The 17,533-nt window shown below is 44.2% G+C and overlaps 1 protein-coding gene across 1 annotated transcript in view; it reads left to right on the forward strand.

The window, feature by feature from the left end:
* Nucleotides 1-17,533, forward strand: part of CHD3 (chromodomain helicase DNA binding protein 3) — a 96,477-nt gene that overhangs the window by 24,585 nt on the left and 54,359 nt on the right. The window contains exons 2-12 of the mRNA XM_073547040.1: nt 7,276-7,403; nt 9,356-9,517; nt 9,616-9,737; nt 10,279-10,517; nt 10,649-10,773; nt 12,787-12,919; nt 13,089-13,273; nt 15,479-15,709; nt 15,904-16,107; nt 16,382-16,587; nt 16,858-16,989. Coding sequence (XP_073403141.1) covers nt 7,276-7,403; nt 9,356-9,517; nt 9,616-9,737; nt 10,279-10,517; nt 10,649-10,773; nt 12,787-12,919; nt 13,089-13,273; nt 15,479-15,709; nt 15,904-16,107; nt 16,382-16,587; nt 16,858-16,989 — 1,867 coding nt within the window. The remainder of the gene's footprint in view (nt 1-7,275; nt 7,404-9,355; nt 9,518-9,615; nt 9,738-10,278; nt 10,518-10,648; nt 10,774-12,786; nt 12,920-13,088; nt 13,274-15,478; nt 15,710-15,903; nt 16,108-16,381; nt 16,588-16,857; nt 16,990-17,533) is intronic.

The raw sequence follows: 17,533 nt of genomic DNA on the forward strand, positions 1-17,533 counted from the left end.
AGCCACTGCTGGCAGCTCCTGTGTAATCACCGACCAATGATGTCCAGGATGTGCTCAATGGTATACAAGCCCGGAGACGTTGTAGGTTATGGTAGCATGTTTAGGCCACTGTTGCTGCTCACAGTAGCACCAGGAACTAGCGGTATCGTTTTTAAAAGCAAATTCTGGAAAACATTGGAGAAATGGCCGAACCACTGGTTTCACGACTAATTGAATGTAGCAACGAACTGTGCATCTGATATGAAGATTGGAATGGTCCAGCTATTGTACATATTGGCTCACCACAACATAATCTCAGGAGTAGGAAAGGGACTATCCCTCGTGAAGGCCAATCTCCCGGGACTTCAGTGTATTCAGCACAGTAGAAAATTCCCTGTGGGCTTCATAGCTGGAGCTTCCACTGATCACTACTGTAGGGTTCCCAGGAATATGAAGAAAGAAAAGAAAAAAACACAAACATTTGTACAACAGCATGCTCATGTGAGGCAGCTCAGGGAACAAGCGACGCGTTTCGATCAATGAGATCTTTATCACAGGCTGTGATAAAGATCTTGTTGATCGAAACGCGTCGCTTGTTCCCTGAGCTGCCTCACATGAGCATGCTGTTGTACAAATGTTTTTAATGGAAAAATAAAAATCTATGATTTTATGGGAACTGGAGCGCTTTTTTTTTTTTCTTTTCATTCTCATTGGATCCACGCTTGCCCTGGCGGAGCTCCATGCACCTGTGGCAGACCGGTGAACCGGTTACTTTCTCTCTATTACTATCCCAGGCATATGACCCTGGTGAAAACATGTTAGAATACCGTAGCTCATAGAAAGCAACCAGCACTCTTTATTCTCTTGCCCTTTTTCTTTGAAATACTGTTAAATTCTTGAGATTAGAAGAAGATTCAACTCACTTTAGGATCAGGTTAAATGCTGCCCCTAGAAGTCTATGGAGAGCGAGAGCAAGGATAAACTGCAGAGTAAGCTGCAGAATAAGAGACATACTCAGAGACAAGTGTTTGAATTGTAAAGTGCTGCAGAATATGTCAACTCTATTGAAATAGAATTACGGTATTAATTACAATTATTAATAATCTTACTCTAGTGCTGGATTCACATCTGCACAGCTTAGCACTGCTGTATAATGTCCTTCATGCGGCTGCCGATTTTTATGGAGCATTTAATCTCATTTATTGCTGGATTTACAGTTACACTGATCAGTGCTGCTGTTTAATTTTCTCAGTGCTGCTCTGCTTTCTAGTAAGTTATTTTTATTTTACTTGACATCTGAATTCACAGCTACACTGTTCTGCTGTATTATAACTTTACTGTGATACTTTCAAGTAGTTGTTTGAATTGTAAAGTTGTTATGGACTGACCTGAGTTGGAGTAGTGGTATTGCAGCCGCTAGGGGCATCATCGGCAGGTAGCATAGTCAGGAATAGCCAGAAGTCGGTACAAAGGAGAAGCAGTATAGTTGGGAAGATAAGCAGGTTGTGTAGTCAGGAATAGCCAGAAGTCGGTACACAAGAGTAGCAGTACAGTTAAAGGATCAGCAGGTTGCGTAGTCAGGAATAGCCAGAAGTCGGTACACCATAGCAACACTATGATCTTGAGGATAAGCAGCAGAAGGAAAGAAGCTATGTTAGGCTAGTTTCACATTTGCGGACGGAGGGCTGCGGACTTCCTCCGTGAAACCCCGCCCCCTGCCGCGCTTCCTCCGGTCAGCTCTGCCTATTTCTGCATGCGGCTTCATGCGGCCTGCGTACCCTATCTTTAACATTGGGTATGCAGGCCGTGCCGCAGTATGCGGATGCCGCCGCATGCGTCATCCGCATGATGCGTTCTACGCGGGACGCCGCACCGTCAAAACGACACATGCGGCGGCATCCACATACTGCGGCACGGCTTGCGTACCCAATCTTAAAGATAGGGTACGCAGGCTGCATGAAGCCGCATGCAGAAATAGGCGGAGCTGACCATAGGAGGCGCAGCAGGGGGCGGGGCTTCAAACCAGCCTTAGAGATGTGGAGGCACAGGGGTTCATCCTGCCGAACGCCCGCTCTCCCTTTAACGTGGGCATAACGCTACTCAGACAACACAGATTGAGGGCAAAACAATGTGGCAATGCTTTATTGAACCACAAAACAGGCAAATAACACGTAGAACACTCCCAGCAAAATACCCCAAGATGGTGCACATTACAGAGTCTCACCCTTACGCTGACTCGCCGGGCTAATGGCAGCTGTTACTTCATAACTCCCAGGGTCGACTACCCCACCTGTGGCACGCACACAGAGAGGAGATAACGACAAGGAAGATGACAGTCCTTTCAGGTACAAGGCCAGCTGATCAGAGGGTCACAACCTAGCTTCTCCAAACATCTCCATGGAGTCAGGCAAGCAACGGGTCCCAATCCTGGCTTTCTCCAAAAGTATCCATGGTTTGGTAATGGTCAATGGAGCAGATCTACATTCTTCCAATCGGGGCTGAGGTCCCATAGGCTCTTTCCTGTAGAATGATAGATCCGTGACCCTTGTGATGGAGCCATGATGTCCTGTAGGATCCCCTGGATGTTTGGATGTCTTGGCAGAATCTCTGGCTGTCTCTCTCTCTGTCTCTCTCTATAGAGGCATGTAACCTCTTTTATACTTAACAAGTGTCCTTCATTCAGTATTGATAGAAAGGGTAACAATGGAGATTAAATCAAGTAGCATTACTTGATTTTTTAATCTATTTGTATACTTTTTCCTCCTTTGTTTTTGAATTCATGAAACTGGCCTACATAATGCTTAATTGGCATATCAGTAAACATCACTGGTCATCAAGAAACAGACTACAATATGTTACATCAAATGCCAACTTACAAGTGAATATTACAGGCTTACACAAGCAAAAGTATGTTTTCTTGACCAACCAGAAATCAACACTTAAAATCAAAAGCCAACATATACCATTTATACTTGCGGAGAAGCTGACCCTAGTATAAGCCGAGGCACCTAATTTTACCGGGAAAATTATTGACTCGAGTGTAGGCCGGGTATGCATTGCCCCCTCATCCCTATCCTGGTAGCATGGCCCCCTCATCCCCATCCTTGTCTGCTGCATGGCTCCTTATCCCCATCCTCGTATGCTTAGCTCCTTATTCCCGTCCTTGTCTGCATGACTCCTTATTCCCATGCTTGTCCGCACGGCTCCTTATCTCTATCCTAGCATGCATGGCTCCTCATCCCTATCCTTGCATTTGTGGCCCCCATGAGAAAAGCATTAAAAAAAACCCATCCTACTTACATTCCCTACGCACCCTTGCAGCATCTTGTTCCGGTGCCAGCAGCTCCTGCGGCCCGGTGTCCCCTCTCATTAAAGGAATTAATATTCACCTCTCTCCACTCCTATGGGAGTGGAGAGAGGTGAATTTTTGTAACCCTTAAGTAGCGCGCACTTGTGATAGCCCGGCAGCTGCGGCTGTAACTGTGCACACTGTAAGAGAAATGAATATTCATTGCCAGTGCAGTGAATATTCATTTCTCTTTAGCAGTGGGCACTGGATTTAGCCGCAGCCACTGGCTCCTTCCTCCTGTGACCCACTGCTCCGCCTCTCCCCTTCCCCACTGTCTTCTGGGACAATGACTCGTGTGTAAGCCGAGGGAGGACGTTTTCAGAACAAACATTGTGCTGGAAATACCTGGCTTATACACGAATATATATGGTAGATAACAGTCTATTCTTCCTGGCTTGCTAAAAATAGTCATCTGGTTAATTAAGATACAATGCTGTGTCTCTACAGGAAGCTAGTAGCTCAATAATCTTGCAAGGAAGGAAGTGCAGTGCCAGGTTTAAGTAGGGTGTTTAACCAGAAGATCTCAGGGTGGAGACAATAAGGAACTTAGGGTGGAGACAATCAGGAAAAACACAGGTACTAGTATCTGGGTTAGCAAGAAACTGCCCAGCGAGCTGAATAGCTCAGGGAAGAGCTGCCGCCTGGTGCACAAGAACTGCTGGGTTCGAGTCCTGACAGAAGTGCTGCAGAATATGTCATCGCTATAAAAATAAAATTATTAATTAAAATTATTTATAATCTTATCCTAGTGCTGGATTCACAGCTATACAGCTCAGCCCTCCATGCTGCTGTTGCTGCTTCTGATACAGTTGATTTCAGATTTGTAGTGGCTAAGCATCTATGGACATTACGTGTGATGCTGAATAAAATTCATTTCCTGCTAATTGTTCGCCATTATCAGGATGAAAATCAATCAGACTTTCCTTATACATTAAATGCAGCCTTAAAAATTAAAAAGCAATTAAGATACAACAGATGGAGGAAAGCGGTGGCAGCAGCAGCGCTCCGTTGATATGTGTCTTTATATTGCACCCTAATTCTTGCTATTTTTTTTTCATTTCTGCCGATTTTTTTTTATGGGATATGTGATGTTGTTCACAGACAATGTAAAAAAAAATAAGGACTGAGGAAGAAGAGAAAAGGATACACGTAGGCCTTTTTATCTAATGGTAACATTTGCTATACCAAACCGTTACAGAGACCCTGATCCCGTTCTTTTTGCATTCTTGAATGATGAGATTTCCTGATCTCTTACTGCTGATCAACAACTTTCTATTTTTACTTTCTCAGGTCGGATGGAAATAAATCCAGGGACGAGTTCCCGTAAAAAAAAAAAAATGCTATAATTCCTATCAATCAGCCACAGAAATAAATTATACAATTCTGTCTGTATGCTGCCACCACTAGGGGGAGTACACACAACTTACAGATTACTACATCTCCAAGAGGACTCACTAAGAAATCTGTCTACAGGAAACACAAAGCTCCCCCTAGTGGCATCGGCAAATAGCAAGAATTTTTATCAAATTCTTTTTTCCGTGTATGTGAACTGCATATGGTTCTCTGATCACAAAATACGGGATTTCCAACCTTAAAAACAATGTGGTAATTGTAGTTGGAGGTGCACTTTAAGAGTTTCTTTTTCCGCGTTCTGCAAGTGTCATCCATCTCGTTCTCGGCGCCTGGAGAATACTTATAGCCAATTTGGCTGACACAATGCACACGTCCCAGCTCAGATGTAATGAGTTATGTGTGACTGCTTAATTTGCAAGTATAATACTCCATGGTAATCCTTCTACCCGGCAATTAGCCACAGATTTTTTTTTTTTTTTTAACTATTATACCGTGACGGCTAAGAGTAAACTATAATCGGACACTGGGAACCAATGACCATCTAAGATACGTCATTAGACTTCCCAGACCACAAGTGGTGCCATGCACATGTCCTCTGTTGGGACACTGGCTCGATGTGATTTTAGGTCCCCTCTAGAAGATCCGCATAAAAGACCCCAGTCCACATTCAACGGATGTTTTTTAGACACGGATAGCCAATGAAGAGCGTACTTGTCTCAGTAGAAAGAGGGAGAAGTTGTCATGTGTGTGCATGAGAAATAACATTATTTCTGTCCTGTATATTACCTACTGTATATCCCTTTTTTGACAGTTTTTCCCTATACAGCCTCTATCATTAATTTTCAGTGTTCTCTGAGCTAGTGAGTAGACTTCCTGCTAAGGGGTTACCCATACACCACAAAGCCAGACATGGAAGGATCCCTACTCTCCTGTCTCTATGTAGCACATGTATTGGCCATTATATGACTTACATCATGCATTTTTGATAGTTTTTTTCCCCTCTGCCACCTTTTATATCTAGTTTTCAGTTGCCTTTGAGTTAGTGGGTGGAGATCATCTGTTATGTTGTTTCCCACACACTGCACACACACAGAAATTAGGAGTTCCTGTTCCCCTGTCTCTGTGTAGTACATGTTCAAAATCAGCAGTAGCAGCATGGAGTATAGTATATAGGAGAACTGTGCTGTGTGGCTGTGAGTACGGCCTTCTGAAAAGCCAAATCAGTCACTAACTACAGCAGGATCTGCTTGAGCCTGTATTCTCACTCTGCTCCTCACTTTTACTCCACCCTCTTCTGTCCATAAATGAGTAAAATAGACTGTGTAGCCCATCTTGCGGATTTGAAGTGTTTTTTCCAGAAAGGAGGATGACTTCACGAGGGAGGAAAATTAGTGACTTTCCTCTCTGCAGACTTTATCTCTAATTTTCTATTGTCTTCGAGCTAGTGAGTGGAGCCTTCCTACTACTACCTATACATCACACAAACAGACATGAAATGATTTTTGCTCACCTGTCTCTATGTAACACTTGTACTTGCCTACTTGCCATTATATCTCTTGTATCCTACATTTTCAATAATTTTTCCCCATTCATGCGCTTTGACAAATTTTCAGTTGTGTCTTAGCTGGTGGGTGGAGACTACGTGCTATGATGTCTCCTATATACAGCACACACGGACATGTGGGATTTCTGCTGACTTGTATTTTTGTGGTACACGTTAAATAGCATCATTCCCAGCATGGGGTGTATTATATAGGAGGACTGAGCTGTGTGGCTGTGAATACAGCTCTGGGATAAGCTAAATCAATCACTAACTGCAGCAGGATCTGCCTGTCTCCTCTGCCCCTGCCTGTTTTCTCACTCTGCTCCTCACTCTTCCACCCTCTCCTCTCAATAGAATATAAGAGACTCCATAGTCCATCTTTTGCATTTGAGGTTTTTTTTTCAGAAAGGATGATGATATCAGGATACAGGGAGGGAGGAAAATAAGTGATTTTCTTCTCTGCAGACGCTATCTTTAGTTTTCTGTTGTCTGAGTGGAGACCTCCTTCTAAAGTGTTACCCAATCACCACACTTACAGACATGAAGGATTCCTGTTCTCCTGTCTTCTGTGTAGCACATGTACAGAAGCCACAGCAACATGGAAAACATTATGCAGCATTACTGAGCAGTGTAGCTGTGAATCACTCTCTAGGATGAGATAAAGCACTTACTAAAATCAGTAGCACCGACATTCACGTGGCTCTTCCCCGTCTCCACTAACTTCAGTAAGCAGCTGTAATCTGATCCTTCAGTGGCAGTATGTCTTGTGCAAGAGGTATTTTAGCAATTTTTTCAAAGTGGAATGATGAGTTTATGGGGTGCAGGAAAGAGGAGATGCTCATAAGTCTAGAAAAAAGCATTTTTCTCCAAGCACATGTATAACAATTGCTTGCACTATTGATTTAGGCAAAGTCAGCAGCTGCAAAAAAGTTGATTTCCCGAGACTCTCAGGAGCTATAGCTGTGACCGTTCTGAGCTTTTCTGTTTCTTCAATGTCACAATTGTAATACTTCTTTGATTTCTCAATCTGTTTTTGTTTTTTTTTAACCAGAAGATGAAGAGTTGTCTCCTGTCCCTTCTCCTGAGATCATCGTCAAGAAAAAGAGGGGACCCAAGAAGAAAGACAAAAGCAAAGAACGAGCACCGCGAGCCATAAAAGAGCGGAAACGCAAAAAGCCTGTGAGGAATTTCATTCCTGTTCTTTATTTTTTTTATTGTCCTGCTCACACAGCTGACACGTGAATCATTGAATGAGCCTTGAGTCCAGGAATGTTAGGGCTAGAATCCATTGAGGGTACGTGCATACGTTGTGGATATGCTGCGGATCCGCAACAGATTTACAGTACAATGATAACCTATGGGGAAAAAAATTGGCTGTGCACATGCTGCGGAAAATTCCGTACGGAATTCGCAGCGGTTCACTTTCTGCAGTATATCAATTCTTTGTGCGGATTCCGCATCGTTTTTACACCCATTCCATTATAGAAATCCGCAAGTGTAAAAACACATGCCAAATCCGCACAAAATCCGCATAAAAAAAGCACGGATTCTGCCAAGAGATGCAGAATCCGCGCAGAGAAATCCACACAGCAATCCGCAACGTGTGCACATACCCTTAGGCTTGTTGACATGATATGTTTTTGCCGCATTTTACATCCATTAAAAAATGGGAAGAAACCACAAACAAAAACACACATATTTTACACAGTACATTTCCTGCCAACACTCAGGTTTTTGGTGCAGAAAAATCTGCTGCAAATATTCAACATTTGCACATATCCTAAGACCCGTTTTTTCATTTGCTTCTACAAATAATAAAGCCTGCCGATGTGAGATGAGACTTTATCAGGGCCCCTCACTTGCAGTCTGTGCACCAGAAAACTTGCACTATTTATTTATTTATTGTACTCATTTATACAGCCCCATTAATTCCACAGCGCTTTACACAGGAAAGATGTATATCTTTGTACCGTGTTAGCCAGTAGATAGAAAAATATTCAGAATTGAGAGTCCTCAGTGGTTGATACCTTTTAATGGCTAACTGAAAAGATGGTAACACACTGCAAGCTTTCGAGACTACTCAGGTCTCTTCATCAGGCATTGACTAATACAACATCTGAAGAATCACATATTTATACACAAGACAGCAGAGAAATAACGCAATAGCTAAGACAAGTGACGTGAAGGAGAATTATGATTATGGGAGAGGGATAACATAAATATTTGACCAGTTCATAGATAAGGAGTCCGGATGTTTTATTGTCCTCTGATTGGGGCCTTTGACACTCTCAATGCTGGAATGAATGTGTCGCATGGATTTATGTCTTTTGACATCAATTAAGGAATTTGCTCCTAAGACCTTGTGGGGGCATCACAACACATTAGGAGACCCCAATCAGAGGACAATAAAACATCCGACAATGAACTGGTCCAATATTTATGTTTCTCCCTCTCCCATAATCATAATTCTGCTTCACGTCACTTGTCTCATCTATTGCGTTATTTCTGTGCTGTATTGTGTATAAATATGTGACTCTTCAGATTATTTATTAGTCTATGCCTGATGAAGAGACCTGAGTAGTCTCGAAAGCTTGCAATGTGTTACCATCTTTTCAGTTAGCCATTAAAAGGTATCAACCACTGAGGACTCTCAATTCTGATTTCACAGCGCTTTACAGACATTATCATCGCTGTCCCCATTGGGACAGTGATCATGTTGCTGTCAGATTACATATTAAAAACTTGGTGACCTATTCCCTTTAAGCTAACATTCACCCATCTATAATTACAAATTTTTGAGCAACTTTTTTTTCTTAAATAAATTCGACCCCATGCAGACCTGCCTACAATCATACATTGTAACAACCACAACAGCTGTGTAAAAAATGGATAAAAATCCCTGAATATGGAAATGTCTGGTAAGTGGAGAGGGTGATAACATGAGGAAAGGTTCCTGTAACCCCCTCTGTGTCCCTTTTCTCCAGGGTCGCTGGAAGGCTGTACAGGCTGACATGTGACAGTAACAAGTTGTGTTCTCCCTGCCTGCTCTTACTTGCAGCTTCTTTTCTTCTACACAGATACAGAACAAGGAAGTAAAACTTTTCCTTTTCCACCTTTATCTGCCTTTCCAGGAAAGCGATGACGACCTTAAGTGGGAAGAGGGGATCGGAGGGCACATCTCTCAGGATAGCGACGTTGAAGCTGGGGGAAAGAAAAGAAAAAAGAAGCACAAGGAAAAGAAAGAGAGGAAAACCAAAAAGAGGAAGAAAGAGGAGGTGGTGGAAGAGCGCAAGGTCCGTTTCTACAGCTCTACGGTCGATGCTTGTCTGGAGGAGCGCTGCATGGTGACTGTGGTGCACTAACAAGTGCCCATGTGTCTTATATCTCTTAGGTAGAGCAGAAGTCCTCCGCGGTGCTGCTGGCCAGCTGGGGCTTGGAGGACGTCGATCATGTTTTTACAGATGACGATTATCACACCCTAACAAACTACAAAGCCTTTAGCCAGTTCATGAGGTACTGTGGTCACTGTGCACTTGGCTGTACGTGTCACCGTAACCCCCCGGGGAAGCACACCACCCTTCTGTCTGTCACTGCTTCACCCTACTGGAGGAGGAGCAAACCCATAGCTTCAGTCTGTCTGTATCACCCTGCAGGGGGATAAGATTCATCGCTCCTCCTATCTGTATCACCATGCACGAGGAGGAGACTCCGCTCCTCCTATCTATCAGTGTCTCTCTACATGGGTGGGGCTGACCATCCATGTCTCTATCATTGTGCCACCTTGCAGCGGGCAGCAAAAACTCATTGCTCCTTTATATATTTGTCACCCTTTAGAAGGGGCTTTTGCTGACCCTCCTTCTGTCACTTTGTGCGTCTGCACACTGGGGCACCGGTGTGCATCTTGCTTCTGTCTACGTTGCTTTGCAGCAGGATCTTGCTTTGTGGCTTCTGTCTTTCTCGCTCTCTCTATATCATTGGCTTCTAATTCTCTTCGTAATATCGCCTAATAAATACAGGGATAGACCCATGGCTTTTTGTCACTGTGTACCTTTAGGCCTCTCATTGCCAAGAAGAACCCCAAAATTCCCATGTCCAAGATGATGACCATTCTGGGTGCCAAATGGCGAGAATTTAGTGCCAACAACCCTTTCAAGTCATCGCCTGCGGCAGTGGCAGCGGCGGCGGCAGCAGCTGCAGCGGCGGTGGCCGAGCAAGTGACCATCACTCTCCCTGCTTCTGCCAGCATTCCCCTGGCAGTGCCAATTCGCCGAGCCAAGACCAAGGAGGGCAAGGGTGAGCCCTGCAGCATCAGTGCCCATCCCTGCAGCATCAGTGCCCATCCCTGCAGCATCAATGCCCATCCCTGCAGAGCTTTGCCACCTCATACTCGCCATATCGTCAGCTCACTATTATTTCTGTATCAGGTCCAGGGCATAAGAAGCCATACAAGAGCAACCGGATGTCTGAGCCCAAGAGGAAACCCGGCAAAAAGAAAATGACCCTGCTGAAGATTAAACTGGGTGGAGTGAAGAGGAAAGCTGGCAGCTCGGTAAGTACCCTGGCGCATCGATATCCTACTGTATACATAAGGGGCTCCGAGGCGCCACTTATCTGGGAATCTCTGCGTGTGGAAGTTTCATAGACGTGAAGGAATCATCTTACTAACGTTTCTCAACAACTAATAAACTGTAGTAAATTGATTCCGACCAACCCTCAAAATTTAATAGGACCATATACCCCTAAATCCACCGAGACCTCAGATTAAACCACAAACCAGACCTATGAAATTAGTTCAGACTCCTGACTGGACCACTAACTACCAAATATCACCCCAAAAATTAATTTGCACCCCTAGACCGAACACTAAAATTAATAAGTCCTCAGGCCACTAAAATTATTAGGATCCTACTCATGATGCCTAAAATCAATTCTGCCCCCAGACCAGTCCCTAAAATTAAATCAGACCCCAGAATTTATCAGATCACTAAGGTTGTTTTGGAACCCAGACGAGACTCCTAAAATAATTCAGTTTTCTAGACTTAACTTGATCCAAGCTCGGACCCCTACATTTAATTCGGTCCCCAGACCAACCCCCCAAAATTATTTAGATTATAGACCAGACCTATAACATTATTTAGACCTCAAACCAGGCCCCAAAAATGAATCAGGCTTTTGACCAGTCCACTAAAATGATTTACATCCCAGGCAAAAAAACCCCCCTAAAACTCAAGTTGATTCTTGCCCTTAAAGTGAATCTGTCACCTCATTTTTCCCCTATGAGATGCGGCCACCGGCTTGTACCCGATGTAACCTGAAAGATAAGAAATACTAGTTATATTATACTCATTCGGGGGGGCGGTCCGGTCCGATGGGTGTCGCAGTCCGGCTCCGGCGCCTCCCATCTTCTAGCGATGACGTCCTCTTCCTTGCCTCCTGTTGCGCTCCTGCGCAGGCGTACTGCTCTGCCCTGTTGAGGACAGAGCAGAGTACTGCAATGCACAGGCTTCGGGAAAGGTCAGACAGGTCCGGCGCCTGCGCACTGCAGTACTTTACTCTGCCCTCAACAGGGCAGAGAATTACGCCTGCGCAGAAGCCGCGACAGAAGCAAGGAGGAGGACGTCATCGCTAGAAAATGGGAGGCATCGGACACGGACCGCGACTCCCATCGGAGGCACCGGACCCTGATAAGTCCCTGATGGCGGTGGCCGTATCTCATAGGGGAAAAATGAGGTGACATATTCCCTTTAAAATTTATCAGACCCCAAACGACACCACTATAATTTGTATACACTCCATACTAGACCACTAAACATGTTTGAAGCCCAGACCAGACCCCCAAAATAAGTATGATACTTAAAATGAATGACACCCAAGACCAGACCCCTGAAAGTAATTCAGTCCTCCAACCGGATCCTTAAAATTATTCTGCAGCCCAAAATTACTAAGACCCTCAGACCTCTAAAATTAATCGGACCCGAGACAAGACCGTTGAATTAGTTTAAAGCCCAGACCAGAAATCCAAACTAATTCAGATCTGTAAAATTAATGAGACCCAAAGACCCCTAAAACTAGTTCTGTCCCCAAACCAACTCTTTATCATACCTCTAAAACCAAACCTCGGATCCCAGACCAGACCCCTAGAATTAGTTTGGAGTCCAAACAAGACCACTAAAATACTTTGGATACTTAAAATGAATGGGATCCCTTAAAATTAATTCTAGTCCCAGACCGGATCCCTAAAATTATTCAGACTCTTGTCCCCACTCATAACATTGAGATCCAGGAGAAAACCCATAAAATTAATTCTACACCCAGACAAGACCCCTAAAATTGACCAGACCCCTGAAATTAGTTTGAAGACCAGACCTCCAAAATAAATCAGATCCGTAAAATTTTATGAGACCCAAGACCAGACCCACAAAAGTAATTCATAATTCTGACCGGCCCCTTATAATTCAGTCCTTTGATGATGGAAGCGTTTTGCAGTGGAATCCACCAAGTAGTTATGTCTTATAGAAGGGCCACGGATATATTAGTCGTAGCTGTCTCTGTGTCCCCACAGAGTGAGGAGATGGAGCACCCAGAAGTGTCCGACCTAGAGAACTCCAGCGTCCACAGCTCCTCCGCCCCATCAGACAGCTCAGGACGAGTAAAGAGGAAGCGAGGGAGGCCGGCCGGGAAAAAGAAGAAGAAAGGTAAAATGTGGAGAGGTGAGAGAACCAGAGAGATAGCTACCGATAGAAGGCGAAACATAAGGCAGCAAGGACGACCTTTAGTTGTGGCCATAAGACAGATGTAGTCTGATGTAGTCTGCGCTTTGTCAGTCCAGAAACTTCTCACTTTCTCGGTTTTTTTTATGTTTAGTTGTCGTGGAGGAAGGGATCTCTGCTGGAGAGGGTTACGAAACTGACCACCAGGACTACTGCGAGGTCTGCCAGCAAGGTGGCGAGATCATCCTGTGCGACACTTGTCCCCGGGCTTATCACCTGGTGTGCCTAGAGCCGGAATTAGAGCGAGCCCCCCAGGGCAACTGGAGCTGCCCACATTGTGTAAGTGACAGCTGTGAGGGGTCATTTTTCAGCCCCTTCCTGCCACATGCAGTTATAAACCTGTCACGATACTTAACTGCCCCCAAATAATTGACATGACTGTGTAGCCATTTAAAGGATAAGCCAGTTCATCCCTTTATGGCCCCAAAGCTCGGCTCCAGCGACGCGAAATCACGTTTTGAAGTTATGCCTGGAAGTGCATTGGGGTGTAACGATGCACTTACAGCTTCTCAGCAGCCGCTGTACTCCCTGCCGGGACTATTGCTGTGTCTGCAGAACATCAGGAAGGAGGTAAAGCCTCATTCAGACGTCCCTGCATTATAGACATCTGAATGAGCAGAGCCGGGCATCTCATCCCACCATGTGTGACACGGTCTGCTGGATCGTGTATCCAGTCCCATCATGTGTAATACTCTGAGTCCTGTATCTAACCCCATCCTTTGTGGTACACTCTGTGTATACAACCACATCCTTTGTGATACACTCTATCTAACCCCAAGCATGTGATTCAGTCTGTGTATCTAATCCCATCCTGTGTGATATACTACGCTGAGTCCTGTATCTAACACCCTTGTGTATATGACCCCATCCTTGGTGATACACACTGTATCTAATCTCATCGTTTGTCATACACACCACTGAGCCCTGTAGCTAATCCCATAATGTGATAGCCATTGATGAGGCCTGTATCTAATACCATCCTATATGATACGGCGTATCAAATCCCAGTGCGGGATACAGCCTTTGTATCTAACCCCAGCATGTGATTAGGCGAGCAACACCAACTAACAGAATCAGCGCTGCCGTCCGTCCTCAATGACGCTGTCCACATGTCAGTATCACTTTGCAGTCACCAGTGATAGCTCCTCATTGTGACCCTAAACTTCATTCTTCCTTATCCTTTTGGAAACAGTGAGAAGGGGAGGAGACATCACACATGTGAGAAGACTCCGCCCACATTTGCAGCAATCATAAATTGAGCTTGCAGTACACTTTGTTTTCATGACAAATTTCAGCAGCTGCTCCCCCTGGTGTTTAAAAGAGGAACATCTCAAATCTTTTTAAATGATTTTTAATATTTTATGCTATGAAAAAAGTTGTATTTTTAATTAATAATTCACATTTTTTTTTATGACATATTCGTTTTCAAGGAAGTTCAATGGGCAAAAAAAATAACAATTTTTTGTTGTGTCGTTTTCATACGGGCTAAATAATTTAACATTTTGATGGATTGGACTTTTGCAGGTGTGATGATTCCAAAAGGGTTAACTAATTTGTATGCTTTTTTTAAGTTCTTAAGGCCTCATGGAGTACTTGAACCCAAGATGGAGGTGACTGGGGTATTCAGCTCAGCCCATGTTCCCCAGAAATATTTTTTGACTGCTTGGAGGGGGGGACACATTATGTAAAACATATAAAATCAATATAAAATACAAATGTTATTTATTTTTTTTTTTAAATTTTTGAAACAAAAAAAGTTTTGTAAAAAATAAATTAATAGAAGTAAAAAATTCCCCCCCCGCCTCGACCCCTCCCAAAAAATAAAATAAAAAAGAGTAATTATTGAAATGAAAAAAAAAAAAAACATTCTGAGAGACAGAAATCTGGGTGGGATCACACACCTTAAATGCCGCTGTCAGAGATCGCCAGAGGCATGTAAGGGATTAACAATAAAGATTGGAGCTTCTGTTGCCGGCAACGGTATCGGATGTAGGGTGCACGCGTATGTCCTATATCGGGAAGGGGTTTCCTGGACTAACTCGGACAACCCCTTTAATATAAGTTTACAGAGCTTATCATCAGAGGTCAAAATGTTATTCTATTTTCATAGTAATTTTTTTAAGGGGTTGGAGTTCATTTTAATTTACACAGAGCTGCAAATCTGTTGCTCCTCTTTACACAACCATGGTTTAATGACGATCCTATTACTGCCACTAGGGGGAGCTCACTGCATGCTCCTATAATAAGCCTGTCTTCAATAAGCTCCACAGCTCCCCCTAGCGGTGGCTGCAGGCGGCCATAATTATATGATGTAACTCTATCGGCCCTAAATAACAACACGGTATTAAAAGTTGGACGATACGTGAAAGGGAAACTCGCTGGATACAGCTGTCATGAAAATAGAGAAAACTAAATGTGAACTGAGGCCAGGCAACCACCCGTGTAATGGCTGAATATAATGGGGAAACCATTAATATGTTTTAGGAGAAAGAGGGAATCCAGTGGGAAGCCAAGGAGCTTGAGGAGGAAGAGCTGGAGGAACACAGGCGAGATAGGCGGGAGGAAGAAGACGACCACATGGAGTTCTGCCGGGTGTGTAAGGATGGAGGAGAGCTGCTGTGCTGCGATGCCTGTGTTTCCTCCTACCACATCCACTGCCTCAACCCTCCGCTGCCTGACATCCCGCACGGGGAATGGCTTTGCCCACGATGCACGGTAAGAATTTTCTTGGGCTATATTATGTGTAGCTTTGCCCATAAAAACAGTTCTGCAGTTTAGCTGAAAACATAAAACCAAGCCTTACACATCCACATTAAGTGAGGCAATATCTAAAAGCAACGAGGGCACAAACTTCTTGTCATCCTGGTTGCCGTGTTTGCATCACTCATCGTTTTCTTTTTGGTCTCCAGTGCCCAAGGCTAAAAGGTCGGGTGCAGAAGATCCTGCACTGGCGCTGGGGGGTTCCTCCAGAAGGAGTCCTACCTCCTCAACTACCTGCTCCTATTTTGGATCAGGAGCCACCCAGGAACTTGCAGGGGAGGTCTGAGAGGGAGTTCTTTGTGAAGTGGGCAGGAATGTCCTACTGGCATTGCTGCTGGATCACGGAGCTGCAGGTCTGTATCTTTATATGATCCTATCGCTTTTAGATTGATCCTAGAAACCAATAAGATATAAAAAAAACTCAACATCCTGACTATACCTGGCCCAGTGTGATGTCTACTGTTGTTTTCATATAATTTCCCGCTGATGTCCCCTACCTTCTGCTCCTCTTCCTCCCCTCCCACAGCATCCAGTCTCCGAATCAGAGCGAGAAGCTGCAGCTGCATCTCCCTCCTCCCCCTCCATCTTTTATTGTATTGATGTAACGTCCTCTACTTTTTTTTTCAGTTGGAGATATTCCACACCGTCATGTACCGCAACTTCCAGCGAAAAAACGATATGGACGAGCCACCGCCTTTCGATTACGGCTCCGGAGAAGATGAGGGGAAGAGCGAGAAGAACAAAGATGCTGAATACTCCGACATGGAAGAGAGGTTCTATAGATACGGCATCAAACCTGAGTGGATGTCCATACAGAGGATTATCAACCACAGGTGACACTTCAGCCTGCTCCATACACGGACGGTGCCAATTTAACCGTTTAGATGCTACAGTCAACAGTGACCACAGCATCTAAACAGTTAGAGAAGAGGCACCTTGTCACTTTATTCTTCACCCGCAATGCCATTGTTATTGTGTTGGTGGATGGTAATGCTAGTGAAGACCCCAGACTCTGCCATATTTCCACAGGAGGAGCCAGAACAATACACTACATTATCTGAGTATTGCAGTGCATTGTACAAATGAATTTTTTCCTTTGGCAGCTTGGACAAGAAGGGGATGTACCGCTACCTGGTGAAGTGGAGAGACCTTTCTTATGATCAGTCAACATGGGAGGAGGACACCATGAAACTGCCAGACTATAATTACCACAAACAGATGTACTGGAGACACAGGTACCGAAGAGAGGCTACATGAGTCCGGACTTCGTTCCGTATAGATCCTATCAGATGGGGATGATAACTTACTCAACCCTTTCAAAGCTTGGCATTTTTTTTTTTTTTTTTTACTTTTTTTTCTTAAGCCATAACTTCTTTTTTTGTTATTATGTAGTGATAACAAACACATATTTTTTCTATATTTTTGTTTTAAAGTCTTTCATTGGTTAAACCCTTCACAACTTTGCACCTATCAGTACATCCAAGGTCATGTCCCTACCTTTGATGCATTCTCCGGTGCTGAGCCGGCACCTTTTCCTTCACATGACAGCTGATCTGATCAGCCATTATGTGCCTCTAACAGCTGCAGGTGGATCAGAGATCCACCCGCAGCTGTTAACCAGTTAAATGCCGCTGTCAATCACTGACAGCTGCATTTAACAAGCACTGTCAGGAAGCGCGTCACAAGTCCCACCCAGTCCCATGGGATGTCAAGACAGCTGGTTGTCTACAGAAGACCCCTTTTGTCCAGCATTCATAGAAGATTGTGATTTCTGCTGTA

The sequence above is a fragment of the Dendrobates tinctorius genome, unplaced genomic scaffold (genome assembly GCF_039654945.1).
Source record: "Dendrobates tinctorius isolate UK_male_01 unplaced genomic scaffold, ASM3965494v1 ptg000151l, whole genome shotgun sequence".
In the NCBI taxonomy this organism is placed as follows: domain Eukaryota; kingdom Metazoa; phylum Chordata; class Amphibia; order Anura; family Dendrobatidae; genus Dendrobates; species Dendrobates tinctorius.